This window comes from Thalassophryne amazonica, chromosome 4 (genome assembly GCF_902500255.1).
Source record: "Thalassophryne amazonica chromosome 4, fThaAma1.1, whole genome shotgun sequence".
In the NCBI taxonomy this organism is placed as follows: Eukaryota; Metazoa; Chordata; class Actinopteri; order Batrachoidiformes; family Batrachoididae; genus Thalassophryne; species Thalassophryne amazonica.
Genome location: NC_047106.1, coordinates 86,901,688 through 86,918,238, shown reverse-complemented (window position 1 = coordinate 86,918,238; position 16,551 = coordinate 86,901,688). Strand labels below are relative to the sequence as shown.

At 41.5% G+C, this 16,551-nt stretch overlaps 1 protein-coding gene across 2 annotated transcripts in view; it reads left to right on the top strand.

Annotated features, from left to right (window-relative positions):
• Positions 1-16,551, top strand: part of si:ch211-137a8.4 (oleosin GRP-17) — a 181,466-nt gene that overhangs the window by 106,325 nt on the left and 58,590 nt on the right. Inside the window, exon 3 of one of the 2 annotated variants that reach the window (XM_034168216.1) lies at positions 12,718-13,236. In XM_034168216.1, the coding sequence (XP_034024107.1) occupies positions 12,718-13,236 (519 nt within the window). Of the gene's footprint in view, positions 1-12,714; positions 13,237-16,551 lie in introns of both variants that reach the window. The other variant, XM_034168215.1, reaches the window with a different exon arrangement.

The following is a 16,551-nucleotide window of genomic DNA, read 5'->3' as shown; positions in this document are numbered from 1 at the left end:
GGTGGTAACGGGATCATGAAGCTAAGAAAATTTATACGTGGCAGTACATTAATTTTAATTATTGAAATACGTGAACGAAAGGAATTTGGCAACGACGACCATCTTTCTAGATTACTTAAGATTTTGGATAGGGCACCTTCATAGTTTGTTCTTACAATGGTATGTTACGACGAACAGATCTCAATTCCAAGATACTTAAATTCCCTTACAACAGGGACAGTGGCAGGCAAGGTGCAATTTCTCATACTGTCATTAAGTGGCAAAAAGGTGGATTTATCCCAGTTAATTCTGTAGCCTGAAATATTACTGAAAGAGCTAAATATTGAAAGTAGATTGGGGATTGATTGAGCATTTCCTATATATAGCAGAACATCATCTGCATTTAAAGAAATGTGATGTTTTGTGCCATTACGGACAGTTGGAGCAGTATTATCAGATAAACAAATGGTTTGAGCCAGAGGTTCCAATGAGAGCGCAAATAGAGTGGGCTTAATGGACAGCCTTGTCTGGAGCCCCCGGCTACAGAAAACGATGATGAACATATTTTACCAGTTAGCACCATTGCTGAAGGCTCATTATATAGTACTTGAGCCATTTTTATGAAGTCAAGCCCCAGACCAAAAGCGCGTAGCGCAGACCAAAGGTAGCGCCATTCTAAGCGGTCAAAAGCCTTCATTGCATCGAGTGACAAAACACCAAAGGGCTGTTGGGTTGTTGTGGCACCATGTATTATGTGCAGTAGTCTCCTAAGATTGTCTGAGGCATTACGTGATTTAATGAAGCCTGTTTGATTGCAGTTGACCAATTTGGTCATAAAAGGTTGGAGCCTACGGGCTAACGCTTTGGCAAAAATTTTTAAATCAGAGTTGAGAAGGGAGAGAGGTCTATAATTGGAGCATTCCTGCGGGTCCTTATCTTTTTTTAACAATAATGATATCAATGCAATATTTACATCTCTTGAAAAGGATCCAAATTCCAAAGCAGCTTGAACCATATCAAACATTAAAGGTCCGAGATGGTGCCAAAAAGTTACATAAAGCTCTGGTGGTATACCATCGAGGCCAGGCGATTTTTGCTTACGCATATCTGACACAGCCTCTTTCAGTTCAATTAATGTAATAGGTTGGTTGAGCTTACGCAGGTCTTCATTATTTAATCTAGGTAATTTGGCATTTTCAAGAAAGTTATTGCATGTTTGTTCATTGTGTAGTACTTCAGAGCTATATAACTTACACTCAAAAATATAAACGCAACACTTTTGGTTTTGCTCCCATTTTGTATGAGATGGACTCAAAGATCTAAAACTTTTTCCACATACACAATATCACCATTTCTCTCAAATATTGTTCACAAACCAGTCTAAATCTGTGATAGTGAGCACTTCTCCTTTGCTGAGATAATCCATCCCACCTCACAGGTGTGCCATATCAAGATGCTGATTAGACACCATGATTAGTGCACAGGTGTGCCTTAGACTGCCCACAATAAAAGGCCACTCTGAAAGGTGCAGTTTTATCACACAGCACAATGCCACAGATGTCGCAAGATTTGAGGGAGCGTGCAATTGGCATGCTGACAGCAGGAATGTCAACCAGAGCTGTTGCTCGTGTATTGAATGTTCATTTCTCTACCATAAGCCATCTCCAAAGTCGTTTCAGAGAATTTGGCAGTACATCCAACCAGCCTCACAACCGCAGACCACGTGTAACCACACCAGCCCAGGACCTCCACATCCAGCATGTCCACCTCCAAGATCGTCTGAGACCAGCCACTCGGACAGCTGCTGAAACAATCGGTTTGCATAACCAAAGAATTTCTGCACAAACTGTCAGAAATCGTCTCAGGGAAGCTCATCTGCATGCTCGTCGTCCTCATCGGGGTCTCGACCTGACTCCAGTTCGTCGTCGTAACCGACCTGAGTGGGCAAATGCTCACATTCGCTGGCGTTTGGCATGTTGGAGAGGTGTTCTCTTCACGGATGATGCGAAGGAGATGTGTTGCACTGCATGAGGCAAATGGTGGTCACACCAGATACTGACTGGTATCCCCCCCAATAAAACAAAACTGCACCTTTCAGAGTGGCCTTTTATTGTGGGCAGTCTAAGGCACACCTGTGCAATAATCATGGTGTCTAATCAGCATCTTGATATGGCACACCTGTGAGGTGGGATGGATTATCTCAGCAAAGGAGAAGTGCTCACTATCACAGATTTAGACTGGTTTGTGAACAATATTTGAGAGAAATGGTGATATTGTGTATGTGGAAAAAGTTTTAGATCTTTGAGTTCATCTCATACAAAATGGGAGCAAAACCAAAAGTGTTGCGTTTATATTTTTGTTGAGTATAGAATAAAAGGAGGAAAAGACAGAGTTAATACCTAAAGGTTCCACTAAAATTTGCCCATCATTGTCCCTGATGGATGAGATGTCAGAGAACTGCTCATCTGCCCTTAGTCTGAGAGCAAGTAGGTGACTTGGCCTTGCTCCATTAAAGTAATAATTTTGCCTGGTTTCATGTATTAAAAATTCTGCTTGGTGTTTGAGAATATCATTAATTTCTTTTTTAATCAAATCATGTTGGATAGTAATGTCATCATCATAACTTTGCCGCAATAAATTATCAAAAACTTTAAGTTTACTTTGTAAAATATGCAATCTAGCTGTTCTAGATCTTTTAACCTGACAGGCGTAACAAATTGAATTATTGGGGATGAAACCTTTACTGGAATCCCACAAAATTCTGGGGTCAGCAACAGAGCCCTTATTTATAGCAACAAATTCACTCAATTCAACTATAAACTGTTGTTTAAAACTATCACTTTGCAGTAGAGTAGTATTAAAGCGCCAGCGTGGAGCACGTGGAGGGCATGATGTTAAAATGGCACTAGCAATTAAAACTTTGTGATCGGATAAACCAATCGGACTATGAAAAACTGCGGAAATATTTTCAAAGCAGCACGGAGAAGTAAATAAATAATCAATTCTAGAAAATGATTTATGTCTAGCCGATCTATGAGTATAGTCCCTAGTGCCAGGGTTCATCATGCGCCAAAGATCTACCAACCCAGTATCAGTATACCATTGCTTGAGTGCCTCTGATGCACGTTTCTGATTTAGATTTTGAGAAAGACCCGATCAATCAAGAAAAGGATCAGCCACTACATTAAAATCTCCACTACCACAAATTTGAAATTTGGTAATTCAAGCATTATTTTGGTTAAACATTCATAAAATACTTTATCAAAATTGTTAGATGCATATACAGAAATAAAAGCCAAATTTGTCCTTTCAATATGCAATTTTGCAATGGCGATTCTTCCTTTATTATCAGACCAACAATCTAGAAGTCTAACCTGTAGGTTTCGACGGCAGATGACAGCCACACCTTTGGATTTATTGGAGGCAGAGGAAAATGCTATAACCTTATAAAATTTATTTGCTAATCGGTTGATGTCAGATTTCAATAAGTGGGTCTCTTGGAGCATAGCGATCTGGATGCCGTTACTACGAAAATAGTTTAAAATGGCCACTCTTTTTACTGGGTTATTTAGACCCCCAACATTGAGAGTTAGTATTTTCAAATTAGTGGTATTTGACATTTAATTGAAAAATAAAAACACCTGAGCACAGATTATACATCATACAAGCACTGCCCTGGACCTGGACAAGGAACTCAACCTGAACAAGAAAAACTAGAACATTACTAAAATACAAACTGAAGATGAGGAGAAGATAAGGCTCAACCATATCAAACACTCCTATGGAATATGAAAAAAAAAAATGCCCCCTATATTCTAGGTTGCGCAGAAAAGAAAATAAATAAATAAAAAAGGAAAGGTTCTCAAATCTACCTAAAGTGCCCCTCCCTGTCTGTCATTAGCATAGGCATAAAAATTATGTTCTTCAAAAAATAGGTAATTATGAAAAATTAAATGAAAAAGGACAAATGTTCCAGAAATAGATAACATTCCTGCTTAACATGACAAATTTACACATAGAATATTAACATCTTATGTTATGAGAGTCAGTTAACACTCACCACCGCACTGTTGTTCATTAAATGATAACTCTACTTGTCCTCGTGGGACGCAGCGCTCCCAAGGAAAGCTCTGGCCCGTTTGGGCTCTGTAAAAGATTTCTTTATCCCGTTCATTTCAAAAGACAAGACTGCAGGGAAGGCCATGCGAAATCTAATATTCCGCTTTATGAGATCCGTGCAAACATCGTTGAAGCCTCTCCTGGCGAGTCGGACCGCTGGTGGGATGTCAGGCACTATGCGGAGAGGTCGATCCTCATGCTGCAAATTCCCCGCGCGTTTAGCTGCAGACAATACCGTGGTAATGTGCCTGGGGCAATGAAACTTGATAATGACGGGGCGAGGGCGGCCGTCAGCAGCAGGTGGACCAAATGTGCGGTGACCACGGTCAATGGAGATGTCAGAGACGGGTAGCTGCAGAAGTGTGGGGATAAACTTTTCAAAAAATAAAATGGGGTTAGACCCTTCCGCAGACTCTCTCAGGTACAAAATGCAAATATTATCCCTCCTTGAATGAGCCTGGAGATCCAAAACGTGTGAAGCTAGCTCTGAATCAGCTCATTCACTCTGGCTTTCAGCGGCGCCTCGACTGCCACCCAATCCTGTCTGCACCCAACCCCCATGGCCCCCTTTGCAGGTGGTGAACCTACAGGAGGGCGGGCCCACGTCGCTCTTTCGGGCTGAGCCATACCGGGCGGCGTCTCGGTCCTTGATTTTTTTACTGGTCATGGAGGTAGGGCTGCCAGGGCTGCCCTTTGTCACCGGTTCTGTTCATTATTTTTATGGACAGAATTTCTAGGCGCAGCCAGGGTGTAGAGGGGGTCTGGTGTGGGAACCACAGAATCTTGTCTCTCCTGTTTGCGGACGATGTGGTTCTGTTGGCTTCATCAAATCAGGACCTTCAGCGTGCACTGGGGCGGTTTGCAGCCGAGTGTGAAGCGTCCGGGATGAAAATCAGCACCTCCAAATCCGAGGCCATGGTTCTCGACCGGAAAAAGGTGCTTTGCCCTCTTTAGGTCGGTGGAGTGTCCTTGCCTCAAGTGGAGGAGTTAAGTATCTTGGGGTCTTGTTCATGAGTAAGGGATAGATGGAGCGTGAGATCGATAGACGGATCGGTGCAGCATCTGCAATGATGCGGTCGCTGTATCGGACCGTCGTGGTGAAGAGAGAGCTGAGTAGGGGGGCAAAGCTCTCGATTTACCGATCGATCTACGTTCTGATCCTCACCTATGGTCATGGGATTTGGCTCATGACTGAAAGAACGAGATCGTAAGTACAAGCGGCCAAGATGAGTTTCCTCCGCAGGGTGGCTGGGCTCTCCCTTAGAGATAGGGTGAGGAGCTCGGTCACTCGGGAGGAGCTCAGAGTCGAGCCACTGCTCCTCCACATCGAAAGGAGTCAGTTGAGGTGGCTCGGGCATCTTTTCCGGATGCCCCCTGGATGCCTCGTTGGAGAGGTGTTCCGGGCACGTCCCATTGGGAGGAGGCCCCGGGGAAGACCCAGGACACGCTGGAGGGACTACATCTCTTGGCTGGCTTGGGAACGCCTTGGGGTTCCCCCGGAGGAGCTGGGGGAGGTGTGTGTGGATCGGGAGGTCTGGGAGGCTTTGCTTGAGCTGCTGCCCCCGCGACCCGACTCCGGATAAAGTGGAAGAAAATGGATGGATGGATGGGATGGACATTTATATGTAAACATCAACACACACACACCTCACATTAACGTGTTGGTTTTTACATAGAATGAATGAGTCAACCAATCAGTGTTAGCAGAGGCTCATTTACCCATAATCCCTTTGGCATCTGTCTGTGTTTGTTACAAAACTTCAGAATTAGTGCATTATTTAAAATTAAAAGATATATGTTATATTTTAACTATACAATGGACTTATTCTATCTGTATTAATTTTATTTACACTTCAAAACCATAAGTCAGCACTGCTTTATTTTCCAAGACCTCCGCCTCACAGAGTCACCGAAGCGATTCAGGTTGTTAGTTGCAAGTGTACCGGAGACAATACTGAAAGTTATCAGTTAGCTGTAGCTTCCAATAATTTTTTGGGTGGTTTATCGGTTTAGCTTCATAAAAAATAACTTTTCAGTTAGCTAATTATCTGTTATTGAAGCTAACTTTTTAGTTAACTGTGCCTACCACTGATTATATATGTAATATAAATAATGGGGGGAAATGACTAAAACTGCTGAATAAAGGTTACAAAATGATTTATTTTTTGTGTTAATCTGTATTCTGTAAAGTAGTGACTTCAGTTTTACTGCCTGAATACTTGGTCTTGATAAATATCACACAGTTCATTTAGCAATTCAATTAGAAGTCTCACTTTCATAAGTGTCAATTTATCCCTTTTTAATTAGCCTCAGGTTTCTTCTTCACATCAGGTTTTCCATCCTGAGATATTCTGTAAGAGCAAATTCATAGAATGGAAATGCTTTTTCTCTCAATTTGGTGGGTCAACTTGGTCCAGAAATTATTGAATAATCTTACTTTCACCCTGACTGGTGTTGTTTTTTCATTTTATTTATATTATCTGATATTTTCGCAGAGAAGCGCTCCATAAAAGCAGCGCTGCAGGTGAGTTTAAGAGCAGTCTTTAATATTCATATCTTTAATACGATGCAAGCATGCGAAGAAGCTCTTACTTTCACCCCTGATTATTTTCCATCTTTAACTTTATAATGAAATTAATTAAGAATCAGACTAGTATCTCGTGTCATGGCAGACAAAGTGCGTTTGATGGTGTTATTTTCTATCTAGAGTGGGACTAACAAATTCATTCAATTATATATATAGATTAATCCTTTTCTGTATGTGTTTTGGCAAATATTGGCTGTACAAATGTGGGACTGAGTTTGAATAAATGTAATAGCACAAAAAAATGCAGATTTATGGTGAAACCCTCTTGAGAACATTGATCATGCTGACATTGATTTCTATTTATGTCTGATTGTTGGACACTTACCAAGATGGCGGGGGTCTAGCAACAGCCAGCGAGTGAGCAGATCACCCCAGTCCTCCATTTCGTGAATAAATAGAAATTGATGGACAGAATACAAGTAATTTGTTGTTGCTTTTGTTTGAAGGTCATTATGCATTTTTGGTCAGTCAGTTGTTTCCTATGTGAGCTACAGCTTCCTGCATGCATATGTGAAAACAAAGAAAATAACTTTATGTTACTTTGTATTCTTTTACACTTCCACTAGTAGCCTACAATACATAACTGTGCATAAAATATCCACAAGAGTTAAAAAATGTACGGACCTCAGGTTCTGTAGAAGAGGTTCTGCTGAAGAAGCTCAGAGTCATTCATTCTTACTCTCTAAAAAATATTAAATGAACAGACCATAACTACTTAAAAATAGAAATGTGAGCTACAAATATGAATTCATTCATTTTAATCTATGTGGACTGAACTTTGAGCTAGTTTTTGCAGAACACTGGTTGTTATGGGGGGGTACCAGCAGACAATTACCAGCATCAGTTTTACAAAAAGTCAATATTCCAGTCATTGTCAGATCATCAGGTGTGTTGCTAGTTTGGATAGATAGGATTATGATATGTAATTGTCCTGGCAATACGTTTTGAACTATACTTGATATTTTATATCTAGAACAATGTGATCGTGCCCATCTATAAGGAGTAGACAGAGCAACACTGGAATCTATAGAGGGCTCAAACATACAACGGAGTTCTGGGAGGACTCAGGAAAGAGATCAGTACAGGGGAGCAAGTGTTTGGTTTTATACCAGGTAGAAGAAGAGTTCATTCAGAATTGTAATTGATGTGAAGACGCATGGATAAACACAAAAAGTGTTCTGCGATACTGTAGATTGGTGGCCTGTCCACGGTTTACCCTCTCGTCCAATAGCCATTAAGATAGGCTCCAGCACCCCGTGACCCTTAATTGGAATTAACGAGCAGATAAAATTAATCTTTATGTTTATTGATCTGAAAAAAAGAAATATAATAAGGTGGCATGTTAAGATCTTTAGTGGTGATATATTTGAGGACTTGAAGACCTGGGTTAGAATTTTATTCAAGGAGAAGATTCCAGTTAGAGCAGGATGGTACCAGGGATGTTCTTTAGGTCCTGATGTTTTCAGTGTCCTTGGATGTGTTGAGTTGTGTGATTTAAATCCAGTCCCTCTGGTGCTTGTTTTTTGCAGATGACACTGCATTGTGCAATGCCACAAAGAAGGAATTAGATAGGGAGCTAAACAAAAAAAGGACTCATGGTTGATATAAAGACAGAATATTTGAGATTTCATGAAGATCAGGATTCAAAAGTTACCATGCAGGGACATGTTTTGAAAAGAATGAATGGATGAATAGGATCAATAATAACTGAGGATGAAGAAGTGAATGCAGAAAGAGCCCACAGAGTGCAGTCAAAGGTCAGTTGTAGAAGACACTGGTAAAATCAGCAGTGATGTATGGGGTAAAACAGGGGTAAAAACAGGGACTGTAGGAGGAGAAGTTGGATGCAGCAGATGAAAATAGCTGAGATGAATCTGTGGATTTACAAAGCTGAAAAGACTAAGAAGTTTTTATACTGTATTGTATTTATATATATTGTGACATATAAATTTTTGTTTGTTATTGACCCAAAGCACAGGTTTTTATTCTGCTGGAGAAACTGATTCCTCTCAGGTCGCCTGCTCGGGGGCCAGAGCAGGCGACATTGAAGGAAATTTGAAACTGCTGGCTAAGGCTAAGCGTAAATTTGGTAAGATTGTAATTCACGTCGGCAGTAATGACACCCGGTTACGCCAATCGGAGGTCACTAAAATTAACATTAAATCGGTGTGTAACTTTGCAAAAACAATGTCGGACTCTGTAGTTTTCTCTGGGCCCCTCCCCAATCGGACCGGGAGTGACATGTTTAGCCGCATGTTCTCCTTGAATTGCTGGCTGTCTGAGTGGTGTCCAAAAAATGAGGTGGGCTTCATAGATAATTGGCAAAGCTTCTGGGGAAAACCTGGTCTTGTTAGGAGAGACGGCATCCATCCCACTTGGATGGAGCAGCTCTCATTTCTAGAAATCTGGCCAATTTTCTTAAATCCTCCAAACCGTGACTATCCAGGGTTGGGACCAGGAAGCAGAGTTGTAGTCTTACACACCTCTCTGCAGCTTCTCTCCCCCTGCCATCCCCTCATTACCCCATCCCCGTAGAGACGGTGCCTGCTCCCAGACTACCAATAACCAGCAAAAATCTATTTAATCATAAAAATTCAAAAAGAAAAATAATATAGCACCTTCAACTGCACCACAGACTAAAACAGTTAAATGTGGTCTATTAAACATTAGGTCTCTCTCTTCTAAGTCCCTGTTGGTAAATGATATAATAATTGATCAACATATTGATTATTCTGCCTAACAGAAACCTGGTTACAGCAGGATGAATATGTTAGTTTAAATGAGTCAACACCCCCGAGTCACACTAACTGTCAGAATGCTCGTAGCACGGGCCGGGGCGGAGGATTAGCAGCAATCTTCCATTCCAGCTTATTAATTAATCAAAAACCCAGACAGAGCTTTAATTCATTTGAAAGCTTGTCTCTTAGTCTTGTCCATCCAAATTGGAAGTCCCAAAAACCAGTTTTATTTGTTATTATCTATCGTCCACCTGGTCGTTACTGTGAGTTTCTCTGTGAATTTTCAGACCTTTTGTCTGACTTAGTGCTTAGCTCAGATAAGATAATTATAGTGGGCGATTTTAACATCCACACAGATGCTGAGAATGACAGCCTCAACACTGCATTTAATCTATTATTAGACTCTATTGGCTTTGCTCAAAAAGTAAATGAGTCCACCCACCACTTTAATCATATCTTAGATCTTGTTCTGACTTATGGTATGGAAATAGAAGACTTAACAGTATTCCCTGAAAACTCCCTTCTGTCTGATCATTTCTTAATAACATTTACATTTACTCTGATGGACTACCCAGCAGTAGGGAATAAGTTTCATTACACTAGAAGTCTTTCAGAAAGCGCTGTAACTAGGTTTAAGGATATGATTCCTTCTTTATGTTCTCTAATGCCATATAACAACACAGTGCAGAGTAGCTACCTAAACTCTGTAAGGGAGATAGAGTATCTCGTCAATAGTTTTACATCCTCATTGAAGACAACTTTGGATGCTGTAGCTCCTCTGAAAAGAGAGCTTTAAATCAGAAGTGTCTGACTCTGTGGTATAACTCACAAACTCGTAGCTTAAAGCAGATAACCCGTAAGTTGGAGAGGAAATGGCGTCTCACTAATTTAGAAGATCTTCACTTAGCCTGGAAAAAGAGTCTGTTGCTCTATAAAAAAGCCCTCCGTAAAGCTAGGACATCTTTCTACTCATCACTAATTGAAGAAAATAAGAACAACCCCAGGTTTCTTTTCAGCACTGTAGCCAGGCTGACAAAGAGTCAGAGCTCTATTGAGCTGAGTATTCCATTAACTTTAACTAGTAATGACTTCATGACTTTCTTTGCTAACAAAATTTTAACTATTAGAGAAAAAATTACTCATAACCATCCCAAAGACGTATCGTTATCTTTGGCTGCTTTCAGTGATGCCGGTATTTGGTTAGACTCTTTCTCTCCGATTGTTCTGTCTGAGTTATTTTCATTAGTTACTTCATCCAAACCATCAACATGTCTATTAGACCCCATTCCTACCAGGCTGCTCAAGGAAGCCCTACCATTATTTAATGCTTCGATCTTAAATATGATCAATCTATCTTTGTTAGTTGGCTATGTACCACAGGCTTTAAGGTGGCAGTAATTAAACCATTACTTAAAAAGCCATCACTTGACCCAGCTATTTTAGCTAATTATAGCCAATCTCCAACCTTCCTTTTCTCTCAAAAATTCTTGAAAGGGTAGTTGTAAAACAGCTAACTGATCATCTGCAGAGGAATGGTCTATTTGAAGAGTTTCAGTCAGGTTTTAGAATTCATCATAGTACAGAAACAGCATTAGTGAAGGTTACAAATGATCTTCTTATGGCCTTGGACAGTGGACTCATCTCTGTGCTTGTTCTGTTAGACCTCAGTGCTGCTTTTGATACTGTTGACCATAAAATTTTATTACAGAGATTAGAGCATGCCATAGGTATTAAAGGCACTGCGCTGCGGTGGTTTGAATCATATTTGTCTAATAGATTACAATTTGTTCATGTAAATGGGGAATCTTCTTCACAGACTAAAGTTAATTATGGAGTTCCACAAGGTTCTGTGCTAGGACCAATTTTATTCACTTATATATGCTTCCCTTAGGCAGTATTATTAGACGGTATTGCTTAAATTTTCATTGTTACGCAGATGATACCCAGCTTTATCTATCCATGAAGCCAGAGGACACACCAATTAGCTAAACTGCAGGATTGTCTTACAGACATAAAGACATGGATGACCTCTAATTTCCTGCTTTTAAACTCAGATAAACTGAAGTTATTGTACTTGGCCCCACAAATCTTAGAAAACATGGTGTCTAACCAGATCCTTACTCTGGATGGCATTACCCTGACCTCTAGTAATACTGTGAGAAATCTTGGAGTCATTTTTGATCAGGATATGTCATTCAAAGCGCATATTAAACAAATATGTAGGACTGCTTTTTTGCATTTACGCAATATCTCTAAAATCAGAAAGGTCTTGTCTCAGAGTGATGCTGAAAAACTAATTCATGCATTTATTTCCTCTAGGCTGGACTATTGTAATTCATCATTATCAGGTTGTCCTAAAAGTTCCCTAAAAAGCCTTCAGTTAATTCAAAATGCTGCAGCTAGAGTACTGACGGGGACTAGAAGGAGAGAGCATATCTCACCCATATTGGCCTCTCTTCATTGGCTTCCTGTTAATTCTAGAATAGAATTTAAAATTCTTCTTCTTACTTATAAGGTTTTGAATAATCAGGTCCCATCTTATCTTAGGGACCTCGTAGTACCATATCACCCCAATAGAGCGCTTCGCTCTCAGACTGCAGGCTTACTTGTAGTTCCTAGGGTTTGTAAGAGTAGAATGGGAGGCAGAGCCTTCAGCTTTCAGGCTCCTCTCCTGTGGAACCAGCTCCCAGTTCAGATCAGGGAGACAGACACCCTCTCTACTTTAAGATTAGGCTTAAAACTTTCCTTTTTGCTAAAGCTTATAGTTAGGGCTGGATCAGGTGACCCTGAACCATCCCTTAGTTATGCTGCTATAGACGTAGACTGCTGGGGGGTTCCCATGATGCACTGTTTCTTCTCTTTTTGCTCTGTATGCACCACTCTGCATTTAATCATTAGTGATCGATCTCTGCTCCCCTCCACAGCATGTCTTTTTCCTGGTTCTCTCCCTCAGCCCCAACCAGTCCCAGCAGAAGACTGCCCCTCCCTGAGCCTGGTTCTGCTGGAGGTTTCTTCCTGTTAAAAGGGAGGTTTTCCTTCCCACTGTAGCCAAGTGCTTGCTCACAGGGGGTCGTTTTGACCGTTGGGGTTTTACATAATTATTGTATGGCCTTGCCTTACAATATAAAGCGCCTTGGGGCAACTGTTTGTTGTGATTTGGCGCTATATAAAAAAAATTGATTGATTGATTGATTGATAATCTCATAATCTTGTAGAACTGCATCTTTAAAAGAAATTTGAATTTTAATCCTCATTGTTAAAGAAGGTTTAACCCTTTTTTTTTCTCCCGAGCAGGAGAGGAAGGTCTAACAGAAGAAGGCAAAGATGGAAAGTCTGCCAAGGCCAGGCGCTCACACTTTGGACGGGCAGTTTCCCTGAAGAACTTCATTATGCGAAAGGGCAGGTCCACCAGTGTGGAGCTGGGAGAAGGCACCAAGGAAGAGGAGGAGGAGGAGGAGCAGGCAGCTGAGGGAGCAGGAGGAGGAGAAGCAGCAGAAGAAGGAGGCACTGATGGTGAAGCAGCCCCAGCAACTGTGGAGACCAACGACAACACTGTAGCAGCTGAGAAGACGCCGGCAGAAGAAAGCAAAGAGGAAGCACCACAGGAGGCAGAGAAGATGCCATCTGAAGTTCCAGTGACCAACGGAGAAAATAGCTGCTCCAATGGCACAGTGGAGGAGGATGCTACACACAATCACCAGGAAGAGAAGAAAACAGCGGGGAGCAGCCCGGTGAAGAAGAGCAAGGAGGCAGGAGGAGGGAACGAGGAGGCCAACGCCAAACTCATCAATGCCACAGCAGCTGTGAACAGTGGTGAGTTACAGCACAGTGACCTGAACTCCGACCAGCTACAAAACAAGAGCAGCAGTAAAGAAGGAGGCACTAACAACAGCCAACGACAGTTACTGCCACTAACAAGCAATAGCAGTAAGATAACTAAATCCATCTGTCCAGAAAACCAGCTAGGAGCAGCACTTAGCAAGGTGGAGAAAGTGGGAGGGGAGGGAGAGGCAGAGGACAGTTCACCACAAAACAGAGGTTGTACTGTTGATGCAGAGTCCAGTGACCAGGGAGAGAGAGGGGGGGAGGAGGATGAGGAAGATGAGATGGAGGAGATGAGGAAGAGGGTTCTGCGAGAGGCAGCGGTGGCCATTGTTCAGGATGTGATGTCAGCCGCAACTGATCAATTAGAAAGGGAGCTGTGCACTGATAACGGTTTGAACAGCTGCTGCATTGCCAATATTTGATACAAAATAAACACACCTACATCACATTCACATGCAATAAAATGATAAAAATTCAGTACAAACACCACTCGCACTCTTAAATATGAAGGTGTAAAGTCACAAAGAAACACAGTATAGTTGATACAATGCACATCCAAAAATGTGTGCAATATACACACACATATATAGAGAAAGTGAGAGAGAGAGTATATAGAGAGTCAGAGAGAGAGAGAGAGAGACGGCATGCCGCACTCCCTCATTTTCTTTAACTGCATGACAAAAAAATAAAGCAGAAGTCACAGCGATATTTTCTAGCAGTAGGCTGTCCTGTTTGGAAGATGATTGAATGAATAATTGGCTTGGACTCATCGTAGTTTAGGGCCCTTTCACACATAGTGTGAATTTGGTCAATTTGAGCATGAGTGCGCATGAAGCAGGAATTGGATGCAAAATGTGTAAAATCGTAGCTGCTTCTAGCGCCTCGTACACCTGTTGCTACAACTGTTTGCTCACACCAGCGGCTGAAAGACAGAGTGTGTGATGTGCGAGCCCATCGAGCCCTCTCGCGGCAGGTGTCGGCCAAATTCCAGCTAACACACACAAACATCTAACACCGCTCACATGGCACTTAGAAAATGTGTGACCATTCGTGCATCACGAAAACAGTCAGCAGACCAGCACTGTTGAGGTGGATGTGAAATTTGTTGCCCCACGACTGTGAAGTTGCCGAATGCACACAACACGCGTGGGTGTGTTTCGCCTGCTCCCCCTCTCCAACACATCTGTGCATGTGCTTCTCCCACCGCAGGTGAGGCATCGCTCATTTGATTACAGAGTGACATCTTGGTCTGTGGGCTGACAGGACAGGGGGCGTGGCTGGCTGCCCACAGCTGTTGAGACATCTCCGGTTCTGGACATCACAGCTGCAGCACACGTCCAGTGTTTTGACACACATGCACCTGTGTGTGCTTGTGTGGAAATACATAAAAAACATATATTGCATATATCGGCTGGAGAAACAGACCGTCAGTTCATTATGCAGCAGGCAAAATCAGTGTCACGTCTAACAGGACACATGTATCAGGCCATGAGGGCTATGAGCAGCGCACCGCAGTACCAGGACAAGTGAACAGTATGACAAATACGCCACTTTCAGTCACATATCAGCAGAAATACGCTGTACCAAATGCCGTTTAATCAGTTATCACAGGGCTTTTTTTTTTTTTCTTTTTTTTTTTTAGAAAATACATTTATCTGCTTGGTGATTTTAGCCATTTCACACACCTGTTACAAGACAGTGATTGTAGCTCGTGGTAAAGTTTCCATCTGGTAATCAGAGTGTGCGGGTTTGAATCCTGTGGCATTTTTTTCTTTTTATTTAACCAGGATTATTTAACCACTGAGTTCTGTATTGCATCCCCTTTTATGTATTATTTATATCAACCCAGTGATATTCACTAATTATACAGCTTAGCGCTGTACGGTATGTACGGTTTATCCAGTATACGGTATAAATTTGGCCTATGATAGAGATTTGGACTCCACCGCCTAATGGCGATAACGCCCACGGAGTTTTTCGATCCAGGAAAACTTCTGTGTGAAGTGTCTGTGAACCGCTGCTCTGTTGTTGCAGAGGGATGAGTGTGGGGGTGTTCTGAGCGAAAGTGTGTCTCTCACTGTTCATGTGAGACATGCAGTGCAGCCGGTACAGAGACGCTGACAAACAGCTCAGTGACGATGAAATACAGAAGCGTTAGCCCGCTGAATTGGGTCCGTTGTTGGGCTACAGCAGTCTGTTTTCAGTGTCACTGTGCCGTCAGCTGCCTGTTCTCTGATCAGCTCGAGCACTCTGCAGCATCTGAAAAAAACTCCATTAAAATATTTCATTAAATAATCCAGTTAATCCAATAATTCTGCGTCCATAGCTGCTGTACTTTCAGAAAGTTAAGATTTATTATAGTTGAAAGGCTGGGTGTTCTCAAAAAGCTCCCAAGTTTGGTCGAAGGAGGGAAAACAACAGTCTGACTGAGCAAGGGGAGGGGTGAGGGAGAAAGTGGAGGAGGGGGAGCTTCACTCATTTTCAGATTAAAAGAGCAACTGTTTACAAATGATCCCACAATCATTTGTAGAAAGTTTTTTTTTATTTATTCAGATTTCATTTTTAAAAGACCAGGTTTGACAAATCAGTTAAGGTTCAGGCAGCTCTTCTTCAAATATTGTTTTTTTTATATATATATTTAGATTGAATTTATTCTGTTAAAGAAAAGTTATGCAATTCCACTTAAAAATGTTGGAAAAGCAAAACTGTCAATATGACAGAAAAACTAAGCTACTGTGTGTAAATTTACATTCACAATCAGTGTCACTATTAAATTGTGAGACACAGGCCTCTTCCAGACTGGATTAAAAGGTGCTGTGTGTCATTTTTTTAAGTTAAGAGCAAATGCCGTTCATGAATTTAGCGTAGGTGTGCCATCTAGTGTGCAAGACAAGAAACTTCAGTCACTGACCCAACAACAAGTGTACCAAAACATCAGATCTAGGCTTGCATCTTAGATGTACCTTCTGGCAAACTGTAGCTCTAGTTTTGAAATCTCAAAATGACATATCTGTTTTTGTTTTTTGTTGTCATTATTTATTTATTTTTCTCAATTTAACGTTGCTAAGGGACCCATTCAGAACACTTACATTATAATTTTTACACTTTTGTATTGTAATATATACTGTTACCGTGAAGGGATTCAATCTATACCGTGATATGAATTTTAGGTCATATCGCCCACCCCTAATACAGGTGGTTTTTATTTTATTTTCCTCCACATCAGCGGTGCGATGTGGTGCACCTCGTCCCATGGAACACAGTGCGAGCAGCTGCAGCTCCTCACGTTGTGTTCCTGCTCGA